The sequence below is a fragment of the Eucyclogobius newberryi genome, unplaced genomic scaffold (genome assembly GCF_026437365.1).
Source record: "Eucyclogobius newberryi isolate DKJ021-1_F unplaced genomic scaffold, fEucNew1.0.hap1 SCAF_6, whole genome shotgun sequence".
Taxonomy (NCBI): Eukaryota; Metazoa; Chordata; class Actinopteri; order Gobiiformes; family Gobiidae; genus Eucyclogobius; species Eucyclogobius newberryi.
Window position 1 is genome coordinate 3,899,278 of NW_027316278.1, and position 23,407 is coordinate 3,922,684.

A 23,407-nucleotide genomic window follows, 5' to 3' on the forward strand; every position below is an offset into this window, starting at 1 on the left:
CCGTGTTTTAGATCGGTTTGTATCGCCTGAAGGAACGTCTGAGATCCACTCCAGATCCACTCCAGATCCACTCCAGATCCACTCCAGATCCACACCAGATCCACTCCAGATCCACTCCAGATCCACTCCAGATCCACACCAGATCCACTCCAGATCCACACCAGATCCACACCAGATCCACTCCAGATCCACACCAGATCCACACCAGTTCTTGGACACTCTGGACACACTCGGGACACTCTGGACGGACACACACTCGGGACACACACACTCGGGACACACACTCGGGACACACACTCGGGACACACACACTCGGGATACACACACTCGGGACACACACACTCGGGACACACACTCGGGACACACACTTGGGACACACACACTCTGGACACACACTTGGGACACACACACTCTGGACACACACTTAGGACACACACTTGGGACACACACACTCTGGACACACTTGGGACACACACACTCTGGACACACTTGGGACACACACACTCTGGACACACTTGGGACACACACTCCGGACACACTTGGGACACACACACTCCGGACACACTTGGGACACACACACTCTGGACACACTTGGGACACACACACTCTGGACACACACTTGGGACACACACTTGGGACACACACACTCGGGACACACACACTCGGGACACACACTCGGGACACACACTTGGGACACACACTTGGGACACACACACTCTGGACACACACTTGGGACACACACACTCTGGACACACACTCTGGACACACTTGGGACACACACACTCTGGACACACTTGGGACACACACACTCTGGACACACTTGGGACACACACACTCCGGACACACTTGGGACACACACTTGGGACACACACACTCTGGACACACTTGGGACACACACACTCTGGACACACTTGGGACACACACACTCCGGACACACTTGGGACACACACACTCCGGACACACTTGGGACACACACTTGGGACACACACACTCTGGACACACTTGGGACACACACTCCGGACACACTTGGGACACACACACTCCGGACACACTTGGGACACACACACTCCGGACACACTTGGGACACACACTTGGGACACACACACTCTGGACACACTTGGGACACACACTGGGGACACCGATGATGAACAGGTCAGATCTGGTGTCAGAGGGAGAACATGCAACATCACAGGCTTCAAATACTTTCCTCACTGTTTATTAGTTTATGTCATTAGAACAAAAGAACACGTTACATTGAGATGGACTTTGTAAAAAAACACAAAAAATACCAGAATATTTTTCACGTCAACAAAAATATTTATTTTAAAAAGCCATTTACAGTATTTTTCAGACTCTTTTCCACACAAATTATTCACTAATTCCTTAAATTAATGGATTGATCAGAACTAGTCAAGGTCTAAACCAAGTCAGGTCTGGTCTTGAGTCTTGGACAGGTTCTTCTTGGTCTTGGGCTGAAGTCCTGAGGAGAACTCTGACCGGAGCAGGTCTGAGTCTCTGTGTCCAGTCCATCTGAAAACAACACGCACAGGCCTTACATTAAAGTATACAGGAGGGGTGGGGTCTGGGCCAGGAGGGGCGGGGTCTGGGCCAGGGCCAGGAGGGGCGGGGTCTCTCACCTCTTCTTGGCTCCCTGCTCCTTGTTCTTCTTGTCCGGCCTTTTCTTCCCGCCCTTTGCGTTGCCGAGCCCCCGGGGCGCGTCCCTCAGCCCGAAGCTCTTGGCGGTGTGTCCCAGGTGCAGGTGACGGATGTGGAAGATGTGCTTGAGGTGTGAAGGGTACGAGGTGTAGGCCCGGAGGAAGGACTGCAGCGCTGCGGGACGTCCACACTCTCAATATATGCAGTGTTTTCATAGCTCTATACTTCTGTTAGCATTAGCATTAGCGTTAGCGGTACCTCTCTTGGCGGCGCTGAGCCTCTCTGGGTCCGAGTGGACAAAGTTCTCGAAGTCGGTCTGTAGGACAGTGGCTCGCTCCTTGATCTCCTGCTCACGAGCTTTGTCTGAACTCTGAGAAGGAAAACACGAGTCAGAACACGACCCAAGACGAGGACGAAGAAGAAGACGAAGAAGTACTCGAGTCACGTTTGGACCAGAGCGGATCAGTCTAGAGCGCTTTGGCCCGAATATGGTAATAGTAGCAGTAGCGGTAGCAGCTGGTGGTACCGGCCCCGCCCTCGGCACCGCTTCTCCTGCAGTAGTAGTAGCAGTAGCATACCTGGCTGTGGTAGCGGCCCCGCCCCTCCTGCAGTAGTAGTAGCAGTAGCATACCTGGCTGTGGTAGCGGCCCCGTCCCTCCTGCAGTAGTAGTAGCAGTAGCATACCTGGCTGTGGTAGCGGCCCCGCCCCTCCTGCAGTAGTAGTAGCAGTAGCATACCTGGCTGTGGTAGCGGCCCCGCCCCTCCTGCAGTAGTAGTAGCAGTAGCATACCTGGCTGTGGTAGCGGCCCCGCCCCTCCTGCAGTAGTAGTAGCAGTAGCATACCTGGCTGTGGTAGCGGCCCCGCCCCTCCTGCAGTAGTAGTAGCAGTAGCATACCTGGCTGTGGTAGCGGCCCCGCCCCTCCTGCAGTAGTAGTAGCAGTAGCATACCTGGCTGTGGTAGCGGCCCCGCCCCTCCTGCAGTAGTAGTAGCAGTAGCATACCTGGCTGTGGTAGCGGCCCCGCCCCTCCTGCAGCAGTAGTAGCAGTAGCATACCTGGCTGTGGTAGCGGCCCCGCCCCTCCTGCAGCAGTAGTAGCAGTAGCATACCTGGCTGTGGTAGCGGCCCCGCCCCTCCTGCAGTAGTAGTAGCAGTAGCATACCTGGCTGTGGTAGCGGCCCCGCCCCTCCTGCAGCAGTAGTAGCAGTAGCATACCTGGCTGTGGTAGCGGCCCCGCCCCTCCTGCAGCAGTAGTAGCAGTAGCATACCTGGCTGTGGTAGCGGCCCCGCCCTCGGCACCGCTCCTCCTGCAGCAGCACCGACAGCAGCTCTGTGAGTTGGAGCGGCTCCAGGTCCAAGCGGTGCTTGTTGAGTTCTGAGATGAAGCCGGTCTCGTGGGGCCCCAGCAGCAGCAGACTGTTCCCGCTGTGCCCGGCCCGCGCCGTCCGACCCGCTCTGTGCACGTACTCCGCCACCGAGACCGGGGGCGTGAACTGTGGGCGGGACCTCCACATTATTAAACACGTTCAGCTCTCATTATGATTATTTATGACTTTATCCCTTGAAATGTGGTTTTAATGCATTTTCCCTGTTGTGTTTGGATACTTTATGTGCAAATTAAGCTCTACAAATAAACTTGCCTTGTCGAAAATGTCTTTTGCACTTACCCCCTAGCCCCGCCCACAACCCTTGTATTGTGGAAGTTTGAATAAGCAGACAAAAAGGTACGTTTTAGTCTCTTCTTTATTCATCAATCAACCTGTGCAACAAGAATCAATTTAAATACCTTCACCCCTCCTACTTCCTTCACCCTTTCACAATAAAATACGTTGTGTGTGAGACATACAGGTTCGCCATAGACGTGGAGACACGGGCTTATCACTGTGAAGAGGCGGGGCTTATCACAGTGAAGAGGCGGGGCTTATCACAGTGAAGAGGCGGGGCTTATCACTTCTGGAATTTTGAGTGGATGGAGCCGTTTCTCAGCCGTTTTAGATCAATATTGTGTTTTATAACGAACAAACTGTAAAATGATGATTTAGTTCAACACCGAGCACCAGAAAAAGCACAAAATGTCTTTAATTAAACATGTTGGACCCTGACGGACAAGTGAAGATGCTCAGAATGTGTTTGCACCTGAACGATCCACGACACCTGAGGCAGGTCGAGCCCTCGCGCCGCTACGTCCTGAAACACAAGAAACGTGAGCGTCACCAGCAGCAGCAGGAAGTGCAGACAATGGATCCAGGTCAAGTGAACACCAAACAGGAAGTGCAGACAATGGATCCAGGTCAAGTGAACACCAAACAGGAAGTGCAGACAATGGCCATGAATCGGGTCAAAGTACATCACTGTGAACGTCAAACAATGAGTTCAGTTCAATCTCAAAGAAAAGGCCTTTTTTTCTGACATCGATACATTTTGACCCAGAAAGTTTGACGTAATAAAGCTGGAAAAGGTGAAAGAAAGAAAGAAAATAAAGGATTTCAAAAGATTGTAGTGGACAATCGTGAAGTTTATCAGTGGCTTTTTAGAGGAACCGCTGTATTTTAAAACGACTCGTTCAACCTTTAACCTTTTCTCTTGCATTTTTGCCCTCGCCACACGAGTCCGCCCCGTCCCGCTCCAATTCGCTCACAAAAACCTACTCGTTTACGTGAGATTTACATGAAGCTCGGAGGAAGATCAGATTCCCGTGTGAACCAGGTCAGTGCGAGCAGAGGGCGTGGCTTACCGTGCACAGCAGAACTCCAGAGCGAGCCGAGGAGAAGCGTCCAAACACCTCCACGCGCTCCTGCAACGCAAAGCGCACTAATGATACACAGCACAGGAAGTAGCACCAGAAGAAGCCACGGGCGTAATTTTGCCTCTTTTTCTTGTTTTTTCCACATGTCTCAAGAGCATCGGTGCCAGATTTAAGAAACAAACATAAAAAATATCACAAGAAAGTTGCACCAGAAAAAGCGCTAAGACGTGCGTAATTTTGCCTCTTTTTACCGTATTTTCCAGACTATAAGTCGCACTAGCCAAAAAAATGCATAATAGAGAAGAAAAAACATGTATAAGTCGCACTGGAGAATGAAATGCAGTTTCAAGTGTGAAAATAACAAATAATATCACATATAAGTCGCTCCGGAGTATAAGTAAATAAGTATAAATATAAATATAAGTCGCACCCCGGCCAAAACTATGAAAAAAGGGGCGACTTCGGAAAATACGGTATTGTTTATGGCTCAAGAGCGTTGGTGCCTGATTTAAGAGACAAAAATAGAAAAAAAAAATATAAATAGCACAAGAAAGTTGCACCAGAAGAAGTGCTAAGACGTGCGTAATTTTGCCTCTTTTTCTTGTTTTTTGTGCAGTGCAGGACCAGAGAAAATACAAAAAAAGAGGATACATTTGAAAACAAAATAAGAGAAATAAGGCCTCCTGGGAAAAGAAAAGTTAAAGCCGCACAAGAGTCCCATTAAGTCCAGATTTGTTCAGATTTGTCCCTGTCCAAGCCGAGTGCGTGTGTGATGTGTTTGTCAGTTACGGTGTCGTTCAGTCGTCGCTGTTTGTGTCATCCATTTCTTTCCAGCCGACACTAGTACGTTCCAAATGTATCCATCTGTGTCCACGGCAGGAGTCTCCAGGCCCAAATACATAGTTCTGAAGTCGAGCAGGACGCCGGTGTAAGATGTGCCTATTTTTGTATCACATATCGAACACATCGCCTAAAATTTGACGAAAACTTCCCACAAACAAAGGCAAATGCCCAAACCGCAATGACGAAGCAGAGGCTCTGATTGGCCAGGAGGCTTCAGGCGAAGCAGAGGCTCTGATTGGCCAGGAGGCGTCAGATTTGGTCCAGACGAGTTTAACGAGATTGTCAGTTTTACACGGCTCGCTGAGAGGTCGAGGAGAACGAACCTTAAGAAGGAGGAGGAGAAGAAGGAGAAGGAGGAGAAAATTGTCCCCTTGACTCGCTGAGAGGTCGAGGTCAGAGAGAACGAGCCTCAACAAGGATTTAAGTATCGATTAAACTCGCAATTCTTTTTTAGTTGAATGGATTGGTCATTAGCTTGCTACAGATGAAGTTCGCTGTGATTGGCCTGTTCTGGAGTCTGTATTGTCCAGATAATAATGATTCATTATTCAAATCAGATCATGTCAAAAATCCATTATTTGTTGCGATGAACTGCAACACGTTTCCACCAGATGAAGCGCGAGCTGAAAGAGCTGAAAGAGCGGACGTGGAAATTGGTTAGCGGCGGGGTAACGGGGCGGCCGCGCACCTCCTGCTTCATGTTGCCGTGGAGACGCAGGAAACTCAGCGTCTGATTGGCCGACGGCTTGTTCAGGACGAAGGTCAGGAGCCGGTGGAGGAACTCGACCACCTCGCAGCTGGACACGAACACCACCATCTTACCGCCGCTCGCCTGGAGAAAAGCACGCCACACGAGTCACACGGGGCCGTCACGCCGCGGCGCCACGCCCCCGTGTGTCTCTCCCGCGTCGTCGCACCTGACACTTGTCCAGGATGAGCGCGGCGAGGCAGACGAGCCGCACTTTGCTGGGGACGATCACGGCGAACTGCTTCAGCCCCTCGGGGACGCTGAAGCTCTCCGGTGGGACGGCCGCACCCGACGGGCTCTGCGGCCGGGCCGGGGCGTCGGGCGGGGCGGGGCCGGCGTCGGACACCTGGACCGTGACGGGATCGTTCAGGCAGACGTCGGCCAAACGCGTGACTCCTGCGGGAGAGACACAGAAGGTGAAGGACCCAAGTGATGGCAAGAACAGTCCGTTAACAGTTAATTCATGTTTTAAAGACATTATTCATGTTAAATATGCAATAAAAACATGCTCAATCTCATTAGCGCTCGTTCAACACCGACACACAATGTTTGTCTACCGTATTTTCCGGAGTATAAGTCGCACCAGCCAAAAGATTTATAACAGAGAAGAAAAAAACATACATAAGTCGCACTGGAGTATGAAATGCAGTTGCAAGTGTGAAAATAACAAATATAAATATGAGTATAAGTCGCACCCCGGCCAAAACTATGAAAAAAGGTGCAACTTGTAGTTCGGGAAATACGGTAATTGCCACTTGTTTTGGGCTTTTCTCCAAAGACTTGTCATTTATTGCGCTCTGAAAATCTGGCAACCCTCTTTTTCTAACTCCAGTGTCTTGCTCAAGGGCATAACAGCGATATGGGACTCCAGTCTGTTTCCTAGAGCTTTGACACTTTACCTAATGTGGTGGTTTGTCTAAAAATCTGTTCTAAAACGTTACTGAATTGTACTTTTTACTCTTGAAGTCGATCTGAGCGAGTTACAAAAAGACATTTAGTAATTCCAGTGTGTGTGAGGGGCGTGGCTAAAGCTAGTGTGTGTGTGAGGGGCGTGGCTAAAGCTAGTGTGTGTGTGAGGGGCGTGGCTAAAGCTAGTGTGTGTGTGAGGGGCGTGGCTAAAGCTAGCGTGCACAGGAACAGTTTTGCCTCATTTCTTTGACTTCTCTCAAAGCCTCCACGTTTGAACCTCTCTTTATGTCATGCTAATGCTAATGCTAATGCTAACGTAAGACGCATTATGACCTGGAAATATCAGATTGTGGCTCAAAGCGAGTGTCGTGCAGCGATAGAACTAGAAGCAACAAAAACGTGACAAAAAGCGACAAAAAACGTGACAAAAGTGGGACTAGTAGCAACAAAATATGACTAAATGAAAAGATTTGACAGAAACGAGACTGTAATATTTTGGGTCATGTCAGACGCATTATGAGCTGGAAATATCAGATTGTGGCTCTTGACAAAGCGAGTGCTGTGCGGCCATAAACAGGAAACGGCTGTTGCTAACGCGCTTTGCTAGCTTTGTGTTGCTAAGGCTCCACATAGTCGTTAGCATCAGTGGAAACACGGCGCTTTAGCACAAGATCAAGTCAAGAGTTATGAGACAAACGGTTCTTTTGCGTTCTCTCTGGTCCAATCATCTGGCAGTGATGAAGAGCTTGGGTGACCAGACGTCCCCTTTTCCCCGGACATGTCCTCCTCGCTCTGCTCACATCTGACTCACTTTTCTTTTACAACAGAAGATGCCACTAACCGGATTCTTCTTCTTCTTCTTCTTCTTATATTCAGAAAAGTAAAGAGGTTTACTGATTTACTCGAGTATAAACCCAGGCGCGCTCGTTGTACCTTGGGAGATCGTGGCCGAGAGGAGGACGTTCTGTCGCTTGGATCCAGATGAGTTTAAAGAGTTCAGGACCACGGTCAGGTCCTTCTCGAACCCCAGGTCCAGCGTGCTGCAGCAAAACAACAATCAACACCGACAACAACACGTGAAAGTAAAGACCCTAAAGGAGAAAGTAAAGACCCTAAAGGTGAAAGTAAAGACCCTAAAGGAGAAAGTAAAGACCCTAAAGGTGAAAGTAAAGACCCTAAAGGTGAAAGTAAAGACCCTAAAGGTGACAGTAAAGACCCTAAAGGTGAAAGTATAGACGCTAAAGGAGAAAGTAAAGACCCTAAAAGGAGAAAGTAAAGACCCTAAAAGGAGAAAGTAAAGACCCTAAAGGAGAAAGTAAAGATCCTAAAAGGTGAAAGTATAGACCCTAAAGGAGAAAGTAAAGATCCTAAAGGAGAAAGTAAAGACCCTAAAGGTGAAAGTAAAGACCCTAAAGGAGAAAGTGAAGATCCTAAAGGTGAAAGTAAAGATCCTAAAGGTGAAAGTATAGACCCTAAAGGAGAAAGTAAAGATCCTAAAGGAGAAAGTAAAGACCCTAAATGTGAAAGTAAAGACCCTAAAGGTGAAAGTAAAGACCCTAAAGGTGAAAGTAAAGACCCTAAAAGTGACAGTAAAGACCCTAAAGGTGAAAGTATAGACGCTAAAGGAGAAAGTAAAGACCATAAAGGTGAAAGTAAAGACCCTAAAAGGTGAAAGTAAAGACCCTAAAGGAGAAAGTAAAGACCCTAAAGGTGAAAGTAAAGACCCTAAAGGTGACAGTAAAGACCCTAAAGGTGAAAGTATAGACGCTAAAGGAGAAAGTAAAGACCCTAAAAGGTGAAGTAAAGACCCTAAAGGAGAAAGTAAAGATCCTAAAAGGAGAAAGTAAAGATCCTAAAAGGAGAAAGTAAAGACCCTAAAGGTGAAAGTAAAGACCCTAAAGGAGAAAGTAAAGATCCTAAAGGTGAAAGTATAGACCCTAAAGGAGAAAGTAAAGATCCTAAAAGGAGAAAGTAAAGACCCTAAATGTGAAAGTAAAGACCCTAAAGGTGAAAGTAAAGACCCTAAAGGAGAAAGTGAAGATCCTAAAGGTGAAAGTAAAGACCCTAAAGGAGAAAGTGAAGATCCTAAAAGGTGAAAGTAAAGACCCTAAAGGTGCCTCACCGGTCGGCCTCGTCCAGCACCAGCCAGCAGAGGGCGCTGAAGGCCAGGCTCAGAGTGTTCTGGATGTGGTCCACCAAACGCCCGGGAGTGGCCACCAGGATGTTCACGCCTTTACGCAACCTGAGGACACACGGACGGGTCAGCTCTGTCCGCTTGACCAGTCAAAATGTAAACGTGAGGGTCAGACCTGGCCTTCTCCGCCTTCCTCTTCTCTCCTCCAATCAGCACGCCAGGAACGATCCACATGAACGGCTGCACACAAGTATGAACACGCTGTAGGTGAACACGCTGTAGGTGAACACGCGCAGTAGGTGAACACGCGCAGTAGGTGAACACGCGCAGTAGGTGAACACGCGCTGTAGGTGAACACGCGCTGTAGGTGAACGCGCTGTAGGTGAACACACGCTGTAGGTGAACGCGCGCTGTAGGTGAACGCGCGCTGTAGGTGAACGCGCGCTGTAGGTGAACGCGCTGTAGGTGAACGCGCGCTGTAGGTGAACGCGCGCTGTAGGTGAACGCGCGCTGTAGGTGAACGCGCGCTGTAGGTGAACGTTCGCTGTAGGTGAACGCGCGCTGTAGGTGAACGCGCGCTGTAGGTGAACGCGCGCTGTAGGTGAACGCGCGCTGTAGGTGAACGCGCGCTGTAGGTGAACCCGCGCTGTAGGTGAACGCGCGCTGTAGGTGAACGCGCTGTGTAGGTGAACGCGCTGTAGGTGAACACGCTGTAGGCGAACACGCGCTGTAGGTGAACACGCTGTAGGCGAACACGCGCTGTAGGTGAACACGCTGTAGGTGAACACGCGCTGTAGGTGAACACAAGCTGTAGGTGAACACACGCTGTAGGTGAACACACGCTGTAGGTGAACACACTGTAGGTGAACACGCGCTGTAGGTGAACACACTGTAGGTGAACACGCGCTGTAGGTGAACACACGCTGTAGGTGAACACGCTGTAGGTGAACACATGCTGTAGGTGAACACACGCTGTAGGTGAACACGCTGTAGGTGAACACACGCTGTAGGTGAACACGCTGTAGGTGAACGCGCTGTAGGTGAACACACGCTGTAGGTGAACACACGCTGTAGGTGAACACACGCTGTAGGTGAACACGCTGTAGGTGAACGCGCTGTAGGTGAACACGCTGTAGGTGAACACGCTGTAGGTGAACGCGCTGTAGGTGAACACGCTGTAGGTGAACACGCTGTAGGTGAACGCGCTGTAGGTGAACACACGCTGTAGGTGAACACACGCTGTAGGTGAACACACGCTGTAGGTGAACACACGCTGTAGGTGAACACGCGCTGTAGGTGAACACGCGCTGTAGGTGAACGCGCTGTAGGTGAACACACGCTGTAGGTGAACACACGCTGTAGGTGAACACACGCTGTAGGTGAACACGCTGTAGGTGAACGCGCTGTAGGTGAACGCGCTGTAGGTGAACACGCTGTAGGTGAACACGCTGTAGGTGAACGCGCTGTAGGTGAACACGCTGTAGGTGAACACGCTGTAGGGCTGTAGGTGAACACGCTGTAGGTGAACACGCTGTAGGTGAACACACACTGTAGGTGAACACGCTGTAGGTGAACACACTGTAGGTGAACACGCTGTAGGTGAACACGCTGTAGGTGAACACACTGTAGGTGAACACGCTGAAGGTGAACACGCTGTAGGGCTGTAGGTGAACACGCTGTAGGTGAACACACTGTAGGTGAACACGCTGTAGGTGAACACGCTGTAGGTGAACACACTGTAGGTGAACACACTGTAGGTGAACACGCTGAAGGTGAACACGCTGTAGGGCTGTAGGTGAACACGCTGTAGGTGAACACGCTGTAGGGCTGTAGGTGAACACGCTGTAGGTGAACACGCTGTAGGGCTGTAGGTGAACACGCTGTAGGTGAACACGCTGTAGGTGAACACGCTGTAGGTGAACACGCTGTAGGGCTGTAGGTGAACACGCTGTAGGTGAACACGCTGTAGGTGAACACGCTGTAGGTGAACACACACTGTAGGTGAACACGCTGTAGGTGAACACGCTGTAGGTGAACACGCTGTAGGTGAACACACAAAAGGATCTGCTCTCACCTTTAGAAGCTTCTGTAAAGTCTGGAAGGTCTGAAGAGCCAACTGCAACAGAAGAAGCATCATGATTTAAAGTTTAAGTGTTCTTCAGCAGAAGGTTCAGATCAACGGTTTGAATAATATAATCATGAAGAACAGGACTGAATATTGTCTTGTTCCACTTTATCACTGCTGACCACCAGAGGGCAGTAGTGATGAGAGTCACCTCCTGTTACCACCAGTTTAAATGGAAATGTATGAATAAGCTGTTCATTCACATCTGTAACACATAATGACGACTTTATGACTGTGTGTGATTGATGTTTGGAACGATCTCCAGTGACGCTCTGGTCAGGACCACCTGAGTGGGAGGGGCTTCTCTTAACGGTGCAGGTGAATGACTGCTCAGAATCAGGCCGTGTGTGTGTGTGTGTTTTGTGGTTTAGTGTGCGTTACCTCTCTGGTGGGGACCAGGATCAGAGCCAATGGGCCGTGAGACCTTTGGACTTTGGGCTGAAGAGACTGAAGACTCTGCACCAGAGGAACGGCATAGGACAGAGTCTTTCCTGCAGGACAACAGCAATGTTTACAGTCCTACAGGGTCTATTCATACTGCAACCAGTCTGACAGTAGTCCTGCTCCAGCCCCCTGCTCCAGTCAGCCCGCGTCCAGCCCCCCTGCTCCAGTCAGCCCTGGTCCAGCCCCCCTGCTCCAGTCAGCCCTGGTCCAGCCCCCCTGCTCCAGTCAGCCCGCGTCCAGCCCCCCACTCCAGCCCCCTGGTCCAGTCCACCCTGGTCCAGTCCACTCTTAGTCCAGTCCCCCCTTTGTCCAGTCCCCCCTTTGTCCAGTCCCCCCTTTGTCCAGTCCCCCCTTTGTCCAGTCCCCCCTTTGTCCAGTCCCCCCATAGTCCAGTCCCCCCTTAGTCCAGTCCCCCCTTAGTCCAGTCCCCCCTTAGTCCAGTCCCCCCTTAGTCCAGTCCCCCCTTAGTCCAGTCCCCCCTTAGTCCAGTCCCCTCTTAGTCCAGTCCCCCCATAGTCCAGTCCCCCCATAGTCCAGTCCCCCCTTAGTCCAGTCCCCCCCTGCTCCAGCCCCCCCTGCTCCAGCCCCCCCTGCTCCAGCCCCCCCTGCTCCAGCCCCCCCAGGCCCCTGTGTGAGGGCGTGGCTGAAGCCTCAGGTACGCCCCCGGCCCCTGTGAGGGCGTGGCTGAAGCCTCAGGTACGCCCCCGGCCCCTGTGAGGGCGTGGCTGAAGCCTCAGGTACGCCCCCGGCCCCTGTGTAGGGCGTGGCTGAAGCCTCACTGTGTCCTGGTATTGACCTGATCCTGTCTGGGACCTGACCACAGCGTCTCGCCCGGCCATCAGCACCGGGATGGTCTTCTGCTGCACACTGAGGGAACAGGAAGTGAGGTCACAGGAGATTAGGAAGTCCACACAAACATGCAGTGGGTTCAGATTGTACAAGGCGTGGTTCTGACCTGGTCATCGTGGAAACATTCAGGACTTTATTCAGCGTCGCCACCTGAAACGGCCAATCGCAGCAGAGGTGTGTTTACATCAGCCAACAGGGGGCAGAAGGGCGTTTGAATCAGCCAATCAGAGCAGAGGAAGTATTTTACCAGATGTGGATGAAGGTCCAGATCCTCAAAGGAAGAACTACTGAAAACCTCCTCCTTCACCTGAGACACCGAGGATCTGAAGAGACAAGAAGGAAGAAGGTCAGAGGGTTTCTGACCTCTGCAGGACGGGCCTTAAAAGTATCTGACCTCTGCAGGACGGGCCTTCAAAGTATCTGACCTCTGCATGACGGGCCTTCAAAGAATCTGACCTCTGCTGGACAGGCCTTCAGAGTATGTGACCTCTGCAGGACGGGCCTTCAGAGTATGTGACCTCTGCAGGATGGGCCTTCAAAGTATCTGACCTCTGCAAGTGACCTCTGCAGGACAGGCCTTCAAAGTATCTGACCTCTGCAGGACGGGCCTTCAAAGTGTCTGACCTCTGCAGGACGGGCCTTCAAAGTATCTGACCTCTGCAGGACGGGCCTTTAAAGTATCTGACCTCTGCAGGACAGGCCTTCAAAGTATCTGACCTCTGCGTGACGGCCTTTAAAGTATTTGACCTCTGCAGAACAGACCTTCAAAGTATCTGACCTCTGCAGGACAGGCCTTCAAAGTATCTGACCTCTGCATGACGGCGCTTCAAAGAATCTGACCTCTGCATGACGGGGCTTCAAAGTATCTGACCTCTGCAGGACGGGCCTTCAAAGTGTCTGAACTCTGCAGGACGGGCCTTCAAAGTATCTGACCTCTGCATGACGGGGCTTCAAAGTATCTGACCTCTGCAGGACTGGCCTTCAAAGTATGTGACCTCTGCAGGACGGGCCTTCAAAGAATCTGACCTCTGCTGGACAGGCCTTCAGAGTATCTGACCTCTGCAGGACGGGCCTTCAGAGTATGTGACCTCTGCAGGATGGGCCTTCAAAGTATCTGACCTCTGCAAGTGACCTCTGCAGGACGGGCCTTCAAAGTGTCTGACCTCTGCAGGACGGGCCTTCAAAGTATCTGACCTCTGCAGGACGGGCCTTCAAAGTATCTGACCTCTGCAGGACGGGCCTTTAAAGTATCTGACCTCTGCAGGACAGGCCTTCAAAGTATCTGACCTCTGCGTGACGGCCTTTAAAGTATCTGACCTCTGCAGAACAGGCCTTCAAAGTATCTGACCTCTGCATGATGGGGCTTCAAAGTATCTGACCTCTGCATGACGGCGCTTCAAAGAATCTGACCTCTGCATGACGGGGCTTCAAAGTATCTGACCTCTGCAGGACGGGCCTTCAAAGTGTCTGACCTCTGCAGGACGGGCCTTCAAAGTATCTGACCTCTGCATGATGGGGCTTCAAAGTATCTGACCTCTGCAGGACTGGCCTTCAAAGTATGTGACCTCTGCAGGACGGGCCTTCAAAGAATCTGACCTCTGCTGGACAGGCCTTCAGAGTATCTGACCTCTGCAGGACGGGCCTTCAGAGTATGTGACCTCTGCAGGATGGGCCTTCAAAGTATCTGACCTCTGCAAGTGACCTCTGCAGGACGGGCCTTCAAAGTATCTGACCTCTGCAGGACGGGCCTTTAAAGTATCTGACCTCTGCAGGACAGGCCTTCAAAGTATCTGACCTCTGCGTGACGGCCTTTAAAGTATCTGACCTCTGCAGAACAGGCCTTCAAAGTATCTGACCTCTGCATGATGGGGCTTCAAAGTATCTGACCTCTGCATGACGGCGCTTCAAAGAATCTGACCTCTGCATGACGGGGCTTCAAAGTATCTGACCTCTGCAGGACGGGCCTTCAAAGTGTCTGACCTCTGCAGGACGGGCCTTCAAAGTATCTGACCTCTGCAGGACGGGCCTTCAAAGTGTCTGACCTCTGCAGGACGGGCCTTCAAAGTATCTGACCTCTGCAGGACGGGCCTTTAAAGTATCTGACCTCTGCAGGACAGGCCTTCAAAGTATCTGACCTCTGCGTGACGGCCTTTAAAGTATTTGACCTCTGCAGAACAGACCTTCAAAGTATCTGACCTCTGCAGGACAGGCCTTCAAAGTATCTGACCTCTGCATGACGGCGCTTCAAAGAATCTGACCTCTGCATGACGGGGCTTCAAAGTATCTGACCTCTGCAGGACGGGCCTTCAAAGTGTCTGACCTCTGCAGGACGGGCCTTCAAAGTATCTGACCTCTGCATGATGGGGCTTCAAAGTATCTGACCTCTGCAGGACTGGCCTTCAAAGTATGTGACCTCTGCAGGACGGGCCTTCAAAGAATCTGACCTCTGCTGGACAGGCCTTCAGAGTATCTGACCTCTGCAGGACGGGCCTTCAGAGTATGTGACCTCTGCAGGATGGGCCTTCAAAGTATCTGACCTCTGCAAGTGACCTCTGCAGGACGGGCCTTCAAAGTGTCTGACCTCTGCAGGACGGGCCTTCAAAGTATCTGACCTCTGCAGGACGGGCCTTTAAAGTATCTGACCTCTGCAGGACAGGCCTTCAAAGTATCTGACCTCTGCGTGACGGCCTTTAAAGTATCTGACCTCTGCAGAACAGGCCTTCAAAGTATCTGACCTCTGCATGATGGGGCTTCAAAGTATCTGACCTCTGCATGACGGCGCTTCAAAGAATCTGACCTCTGCATGACGGGCCTTCAAAGTATCTGACCTCTGCATGATGGGGCTTCAAAGTATCTGACCTCTGCAGGACTGGCCTTCAAAGTATGTGACCTCTGCTGGACAGGCCTTCAGAGTATCTGACCTCTGCAGGACGGGCCTTCAGAGTATGTGACCTCTGCAGGATGGGCCTTCAAAGTATCTGACCTCTGCAAGTGACCTCTGCAGGACGGGCCTTCAAAGTGTCTGACCTCTGCAGGACGGGCCTTCAAAGTATCTGACCTCTGCAGGACGGGCCTTTAAAGTATCTGACCTCTGCAGGACAGGCCTTCAAAGTATCTGACCTCTGCGTGACGGCCTTTAAAGTATCTGACCTCTGCAGAACAGGCCTTCAAAGTATCTGACCTCTGCATGATGGGGCTTCAAAGTATCTGACCTCTGCATGACGGCGCTTCAAAGAATCTGACCTCTGCATGACGGGGCTTCAAAGTATCTGACCTCTGCAGGACGGGCCTTCAAAGTGTCTGACCTCTGCAGGACGGGCCTTCAAAGTATCTGACCTCTGCAGGACGGGCCTTCAAAGTGTCTGACCTCTGCAGGACGGGCCTTCAAAGTATCTGACCTCTGCATGATGGGCCTTAAAAGTATCTGACCTCTGCAGGACGGGCCTTAAAAGTATCTGACCTCTGCAGGACGGGGCTTCAAAGTATCTGACCTCTGCATGACCGGGATGTCGGGGTTGTGTTTGAACAGAGACGACGTCCTGAAGGAGGCGTGGCTCGCGTCCTCGTCGGCTCTTTTCTCCTTCACTCTCCTCCTCTTCTTCTCTTTAACCGGCTCATCCTCGCCTCCCCCACCCTCAGCACCATCTCCTCCTTCCTGCTCCTCCTCCTCCTTCTTCTTCTTCTTCTTCCTCTTCTGTGGTTTTGTGGCATCGCTGTCCTCAGGGGGCGGGGCCTGAACAGTCACATGACATATTTCAAGAGACAGTAAGCGATGTCACGATATCAAATGTTAGCGTTTTCGACTAAAATGTCTGGTCATGATTTACGGACTTTAAAATGTGTATGTGCCATTTTAGACATCGGGTGACCTCTGACCTGAGCGGGAGGAAGTTCAGGGGTGACTTCCTGTGGGCGGATAAGGGGCGGGGCCGCTTCTTGTTGGAGACGCCGTTGCTTTTTCTAAAAACACACAAACGCATCGTGGGAAGCACAAATCCACAACATTAACTATTATGGAACAATATTATGTCAAACTGACACATTAACAGTTTAAATTCATCAAAACGACACGTTAAACGACACTTTTGACTAAAACACAGTTATATTTCAGATTCGACTCAACATTTTGCCCGTTTGTCCCAGTTTGATCCGTTTGTGTAAAGTTTATAATTGTACTTCCTGGTTGGACGTAAGCACAGCTATGACATAGAGGTGATTCCACTGCTGTTACCATAGCAACCAGACTGTAAACAAGAGCCACACGCCACATAAACGACACAACAGTTCTGATCTGACACACAATAAGACCATAAAACACCTCTATTTAGTCCAACCATGGTTTTAACTGTCTCTGTGTCGCACACTGATGACATCACAGAGGGATTCAGCTCCACTTCCTGTCATTTTAAACTCTGATTTTTCAAACTTTCTTCACAAACTGCAGCTTAACTGAAGTAAAACTGTGATAAATATTGACCACAGCTTCTACACCACCAAATTAAGTCAGAATTATAAAAAACAGCAGAACCTTCATGTGGACTTTAAGTTTCCAGCTTTAAAACGACTATAAATGGCTGAGGTTTTGATACAACATTTCTATTTTTTTTCTCTTTTAACAAAACTGAAGCTTTGTCTTTTAAAGAGTCCATTTTACAAACATTTTATTCTGTCAAAGTGTTGGGCAGATCAAGGATGATGGAGCCTACAGCGCCCTCTGCTGGGAAGGAGAGCTATTATTCATTATATTATTTAAATGAATAACTATTCATTGCACTGTTTCTGCCAATTTAACCTGTAAAATGTTTGTAAGACTAAATCTATTTACAGTTTATCAGTAAATTCTTCATTTTGTGTGACACATTTTGCCGTTCTTCTTCTTCATTGTCGTGTGTCGCACCAGAAAACACTGAAACAAGCTCCACGTTTATGACTTTTCTTCACTGAAAATGGCAATAAACAGTTTGTTTGTGATTGGAGGTGCAGTGCTGCCCCCTGCTGTCCTGCACACGCCATGTCCACCATCAACATGTTATTCATATACGATCATCCATACGTCACAAAACCAGGACACAATAAAGTGATAAACGATATATTGTCTCTGCCATGATTATTATAAATATCCATTTCTTTTGACAAGTTCGATCACAGTTTATTCTTACTTTTAAACCACCTTTGACGTCTCAGTTTGAGTATTTTATGCAATATAAACCTGACGTGGAAAACAACTACAAGCCGAATTTGATGAAAGTCTGTGAAAACGATGCTAAAAACAATAGCTGTCAGAATTAATTGTCAGAAAACAATAGCTTTCTGACAATTAATGTGATTTAAATGAGATTTGAGGTTTATTGATTATTTAAAGGTCTTCATCAGGTTCAAATCTGAAACATCTGAGGAGGATTCACCTTTGACAGAAAAATGAACTAATCCCATCATGACTTTCAGAGCATTTTTATGTAGAAATGTCAATCTGCAATATTGTAATCTAAAATAATTTAATATAATAATAATAATAATCCTAAAAACAACTCATTATCTAAATAAAACGCCTAATATTTAGCACTTTCTCATCTTATTTTAATCGTATCATTCGTGGATCATTTAGTGAAGCGAGAGTGGATAAAGTACATTCATGTCACTTTTGGCTGTTTGATAAATGCATTTGCTTCAGAGGTTTTGACCAGAGTGAGAGCGACTGACCCGTGTCCACTTGTCCTGGGCTGATCCTGACCTCTTCCTCTGAGTCCTGACCCAGGCCTGGTCTGAGAGCGGCTCAGTGGAAATGTTCAGACAAAGACCGTCCTCTGGAGACATCTGAAAGTACAGCCTTTATCTCTGCTTCTTTTACAGTGGATGTACATAGAAAAATACTACTACTAGTAGTAGTAGTAGTAGTAGTAGTAGTAGTAGTAGCAAAAGTAGTAGTAGCAGTAGTAGTACTAGTAATTATAGTACTAGTGGCTGTAGTACTGTAGTACTAGTGGCTGTAGTACTGAAGTACTAGTGGCTGTAGTACTGAAGTACTAGTGGTTTTGGTACTAGTGGTTGTAGTAGTAACAATAGTACTAGTGGTTGTAGTACTAGTGACTGTAGTACTAGTGGTTGTAGTAGTAACAATAGTACTAGTGGTTGTAGTACTAGTGACTGTAGTACTAGTGGTTGTAGTAGTAACAATAGTACTAGTGGTTGTAGTACTAGTGACTGTAGTACTAGTGGTTGTAGTAGTAACAATAGTACTAGTGGTTGTAGTACACAATAATATATTTACCTTCTCGCGGGTTTCACGCGCGTGCGTGTTGGCTGCAGGTCACGTGTCCTCGCGCTCACAAACGCATTATAATAAAGTCATAATCGACATAAACAGATGATAATACGCGCCGTGTTAAACATCCACGAGAGGAACTCACGTGGAGACACTTCCGCATACGTCAGACAGTCCCCGCCCAGTCCCCCGCCTCGCGCACTGACGTCACTCTCTGTGGGAACGACCATGGATTTATTATATTACATTATATTACATTACATTATATTACATTATATTACATTATATTACATTATATTACATTATATTATCGGAATTAATTCAAATAAATGAAAATAAAGTGTTTACACGGCACGTAACGGTCTGAACACGTGACTGTGATTATCACTCTGGAACTCTCTTTTTGTCTTCATTTATTTGAACAAGAATAAGAGTGAATGGAACAGGAAGTGGAGCTCCGCGGTTTTAAGGCAACCGGAACCAGCTTCACGAGAAGGTCCTGAATGTGGATAATGATTAATGTCTAATCCTGATCTTGTATGTTTTATTTAACATGATTCACTGTTTATGAGGAAAGTTATGTACTTATTTGTGCTTTATTATGTATTTACTTACTTATTTACCCATAAACTTATATTGACTTACTTACTTATGTTTATTTTATTATGTATTTATTTACTGTTTTTGCCTAATCCAAAATCGCAGAAATGTAATTCTCTCGTAGAAGAAAATAAACAAAAAACAAAAAAACAAAAAAACAAAAACTTAGAAACATTTAAATGGTTTAATAATGTGACATGATTTATGTTGGATGTGTTTTATTTGCAGTAAACATGAGAAATGTTTGTGGAGTTATCGTAACATTCTGAGGTCCAAGACAAACAAGACTCAACAGCGTCTGTGAGCCAGAGCGTTTGTGAGGGTTTAGATTGAAAACAACATCCACGCACATTATTGATCCATTATTGATCCATTATTGATCCATTATTGATCACACATCGTGAGTATGTTATCTATCCTTTGGTAGAGAAAAGTAACCGGCATTTCTACTTTGGAATTATTGCTTATTCTTGTCGTTATTAAGACTGAATTGTTTATGTTTAATTATTCACTGAAAACTTGTCATATTTGCTTCACTTTAGAATTTTAAAGGAGTTATAATGTTCATGACTCTTACTTAGAACTTACCTAGAGCGTGAATTGTGTTTAATCTGCTTTTAGATAACGTCGCTGTTATGTTTTCTGTGTAAATATGTGTGACCTATGACCTCCTGTCACGTGGTCTTGACATTTCACCTTGGATCTGTTTTACTTTAGAGTTAGGCCAGCGCCACGCCCCTTTTAGACGACCAATCAACCCGCAGAGAAAGTAACCAGTCGTTTCTTTGATCTGCGAGTGTAAACATGCTGTAGGTTTCATCCATGGCTCTATGACTTTAACCACGTGCAATACTGACTTTAACCATGTGCAATACTGACTTTAACCATGTGCAATACTGACTTTAACCACGTGCAATACTGACTTTAACCATGTGCAATACTGACTTTAACCATGTGCAATACTGACTTTAACCACGTGCAATACTGACTTTAACCATGTGCAATACTGACTTTAACCATGTGCAATACTGACTTTACCCATGTGCAATACTGACTTTAACCACGTGCAATACTGACTTTAACCATGTGCAATACTGACTTTAACCATGTGCAATACTGACTTTAACCATGTGCAATACTGACTTTAACCATGTGCAATACTGACTTTAACCATGTGCTATACTGACTTTAACCATGTGCAATACTGACTTTAACCATGTGCAATACTGACTTTAACCACGTGCAATACTGACTTTAACCATGTGCTATACTGACTTTAACCATGTGCTATACTGACTTTAACCACGTGCAATACTGACTTTAACCATGTGCTATACTGACTTTAACCACGTGCAATACTGACTTTAAACATGTGCAATACTGAATTTAACCATGTGCTATACTGACTTTAACCATGTGCAATACTGACTTTAATCATGTGCTATACTGACTTTAACCATGTGCAATACTGACTTTAACCACGTGCAATACTGACTTTAACCATGTGCAATACTGACTTTAACCATGTGCTATACTGACTTTAACCATGTGCTATACTGACTTTAACCATGTGCAATACTGACTTTAACCATGTGCAATACTGACTTTAATCATGTGCAATACTGACTTTACCCATGTGCTATACTGACTTTAACCATGTGCAATACTGACTTTAATCATGTGCTATACTGACTTTAACCATGTGCAATACTGACTTTACCCATGTGCAATACTGATTTTAATCATGTGCTATACTGACTTTAACCATGTGCAATACTGACTTTAACCATGTGCTATACTGACTTTAACCATGTGCAATACTGACTTTGCCCATGTGCAATACTGACTTTAACCATGTGCAATACTGACTTTAACCATGTGCTATACTGACTTTAACCATGTGCAATACTGACTTTGCCCATGTGCAATACTGACTTTAACCACGTGCAATACTGACTTTAACCATGTGCTATACTGACTTTAACCATGTGCTATACTGACTTTAAACATGTGCAATACTGAATTTAACCATGTGCAATACTGACTTTAACCATGTGCAATACCGACTTTACCCATGTGCAATACTGACTTTAACCACGTGCAATACTGACTTTAACCATGTGCAATACTGACTTTAACCATGTGCAATACTGACTTTAACCATGTGCTATACTGACTTTAACCATGTGCAATACTGACTTTAACCATGTGCAATACTGACTTTACCCATGTGCAATACTGACTTTACCCATGTGCAATACTGACTTTAACCATGTGCAATACTGACTTTAACCATGTGCAATACTGACTTTAACCACGTGCAATACTGACTTTAACCATGTGCAATACTGACTTTAACCATGTGCAATACTGACTTTAACCATGTGCTATACTGACTTTAACCACGTGCAATACTGACTTTGCCCATGTGCAATACTGACTTTACCCATGTGCAATACTGACTTTAACCACGTGCAATACTGACTTTAACCATGTGCAATACTGACTTTAACCACGTGCAATACTGACTTTAACCACGTGCAATACTGACTTTAACCATGTGCAATACTGACTTTAACCATGTGCAATACTGACTTTAACCATGTGAAATAATGACTTTAACCATGTGCAATACTGACTTTAACCACATGCAATACTGACTTTAACCATGTGCTATACTGACTTTTACCATGTGCAATACTGACTTTAACCATGTGCAATACTGATTTTAACCACGTGCAATACTGTAACATTCATGTGCAATTACTGTCATACTTTTACGCAATAATGTCATATTCATGTCCATAGAACTGCTGTAAATAAGAGTGTTTACTTTACCACTGTGATTAGTATTATTTTGTCCTATGTTAGCTTATTTTTATCTTTTTATTTTTCTATTTTGCTTTCTTCTCTCTATTTCCTATTAAGAATATGAGAGGTTCTGTCCATAGGAGTTTTGTTTATAAGAGTTTTTTCTATTAAGAGTGTTATCTGTTCCTTTCTTCTGTATCTACTTGTGTTGCAACACCAAAATTTCCCCATGTGTGGAAAAATAAAGGCTTATCTCAGGCATGTCCAAACTAGGGCCCGGGGGCCAAATGCGGCCCTCAGACCAATTTTAGTTGGCCCTCCAGCTTCCTGCTATGTCGGCCCAATCACCAAAAAGCAGTACTTTTTATTGGGAAATTGGGAAAATTCAGGCATGGATGTTAAACCAACCCAATATTAATATTCTAGGTATAATTAAAGGTGTGGAGGCTCATCGCAATTATATCAAATGCAAAATTTTCGAATGATTCACTTTGTCATTCAACAAATTCGACATTGTCAAGTTGTTTGTGGCCCTCTGCCCCGTTTAAGTTTATAAATGCGGCCCTTGGTGCAGGAGGTGGGGGACAGGAGGGTCCTGGCTAAATTCACATCTATGCTGTACCATGAGTGTCGCCCCCTGCAGGACACTCTGTCCGCTCTGGAGAGCAGCTTCAGTGAGAGACTGATCCACCCTCGCTGTGTGAAGGAAAGGTTCCGTAGGTTTTTCCTTCCTGCTGCTGTCAGACTTTATAACAAACACTGTTAGTCCTGAACACTCGCAATACTGACCTAACCTAATACTGATGTGCAATTCTGTCATATGTGCAATTGCTGTTGCAATTCATGTGCAATTCATGTGCAATTACTGTGAAATTCATGTGCAATCTATGTGCTGTCGTGACACATATTCATGTGCAATTACTGTCGTGATCACATGCAATGGTATTTATGTATTTATTTATTTGTCTATGGGAGTTTTTATTTATTTATAGGAGATCTTCTACTGAAAGTGTTTTTCAGACTTCCTATAAGTGATCTGTTCTTCTGTATCTACCTCTGTATCTTCCTGCGTTGCACCAATGAAATTTCCCCATGTGGGACAATAAAGGAATATATTATCTTATCTCATCTTGTCTGAGCGCGCGCCGTCTGCTGGCGAACACGCGTCAGCGCAAACGGCGGGCTCTGATTGTCACGTGCTTCGCTCCCGGTGCGCGGATTCTCGGGTGATTGACAGCCGTGCGCGTGGGGGCGGGGCTCTCGCAGGGGCCCGCGCGCGGC

General features: G+C 47.2%; 1 protein-coding gene across 1 annotated transcript; it reads right to left on the reverse strand.

Moving 5' to 3' along the window:
* Window positions 1–1,311: 1,311 nt before the first annotated feature.
* On the reverse strand, window positions 1,312–18,851 carry ddx31 (DEAD (Asp-Glu-Ala-Asp) box polypeptide 31). Its single transcript, XM_072433108.1, has 20 exons — window positions 18,722–18,851; window positions 18,154–18,267; window positions 16,330–16,413; window positions 15,945–16,186; window positions 12,701–12,776; window positions 12,560–12,603; window positions 12,401–12,471; window positions 11,542–11,651; window positions 11,110–11,151; window positions 9,211–9,275; window positions 9,024–9,143; window positions 7,835–7,941; window positions 6,162–6,388; window positions 5,933–6,076; window positions 4,390–4,449; window positions 3,792–3,842; window positions 2,924–3,148; window positions 1,915–2,026; window positions 1,638–1,830; window positions 1,312–1,530 (listed from the first exon to the last, which is right to left on the reverse strand). The coding sequence occupies exons 2-20, from the start codon at window positions 18,265–18,267 to the stop codon at window positions 1,428–1,430; spliced, it is 2,190 nt and encodes a 729-aa protein (XP_072289209.1). The 5' UTR covers window positions 18,722–18,851; the 3' UTR covers window positions 1,312–1,427.
* Between the last annotated feature and the right edge of the window lie 4,556 nt (window positions 18,852–23,407).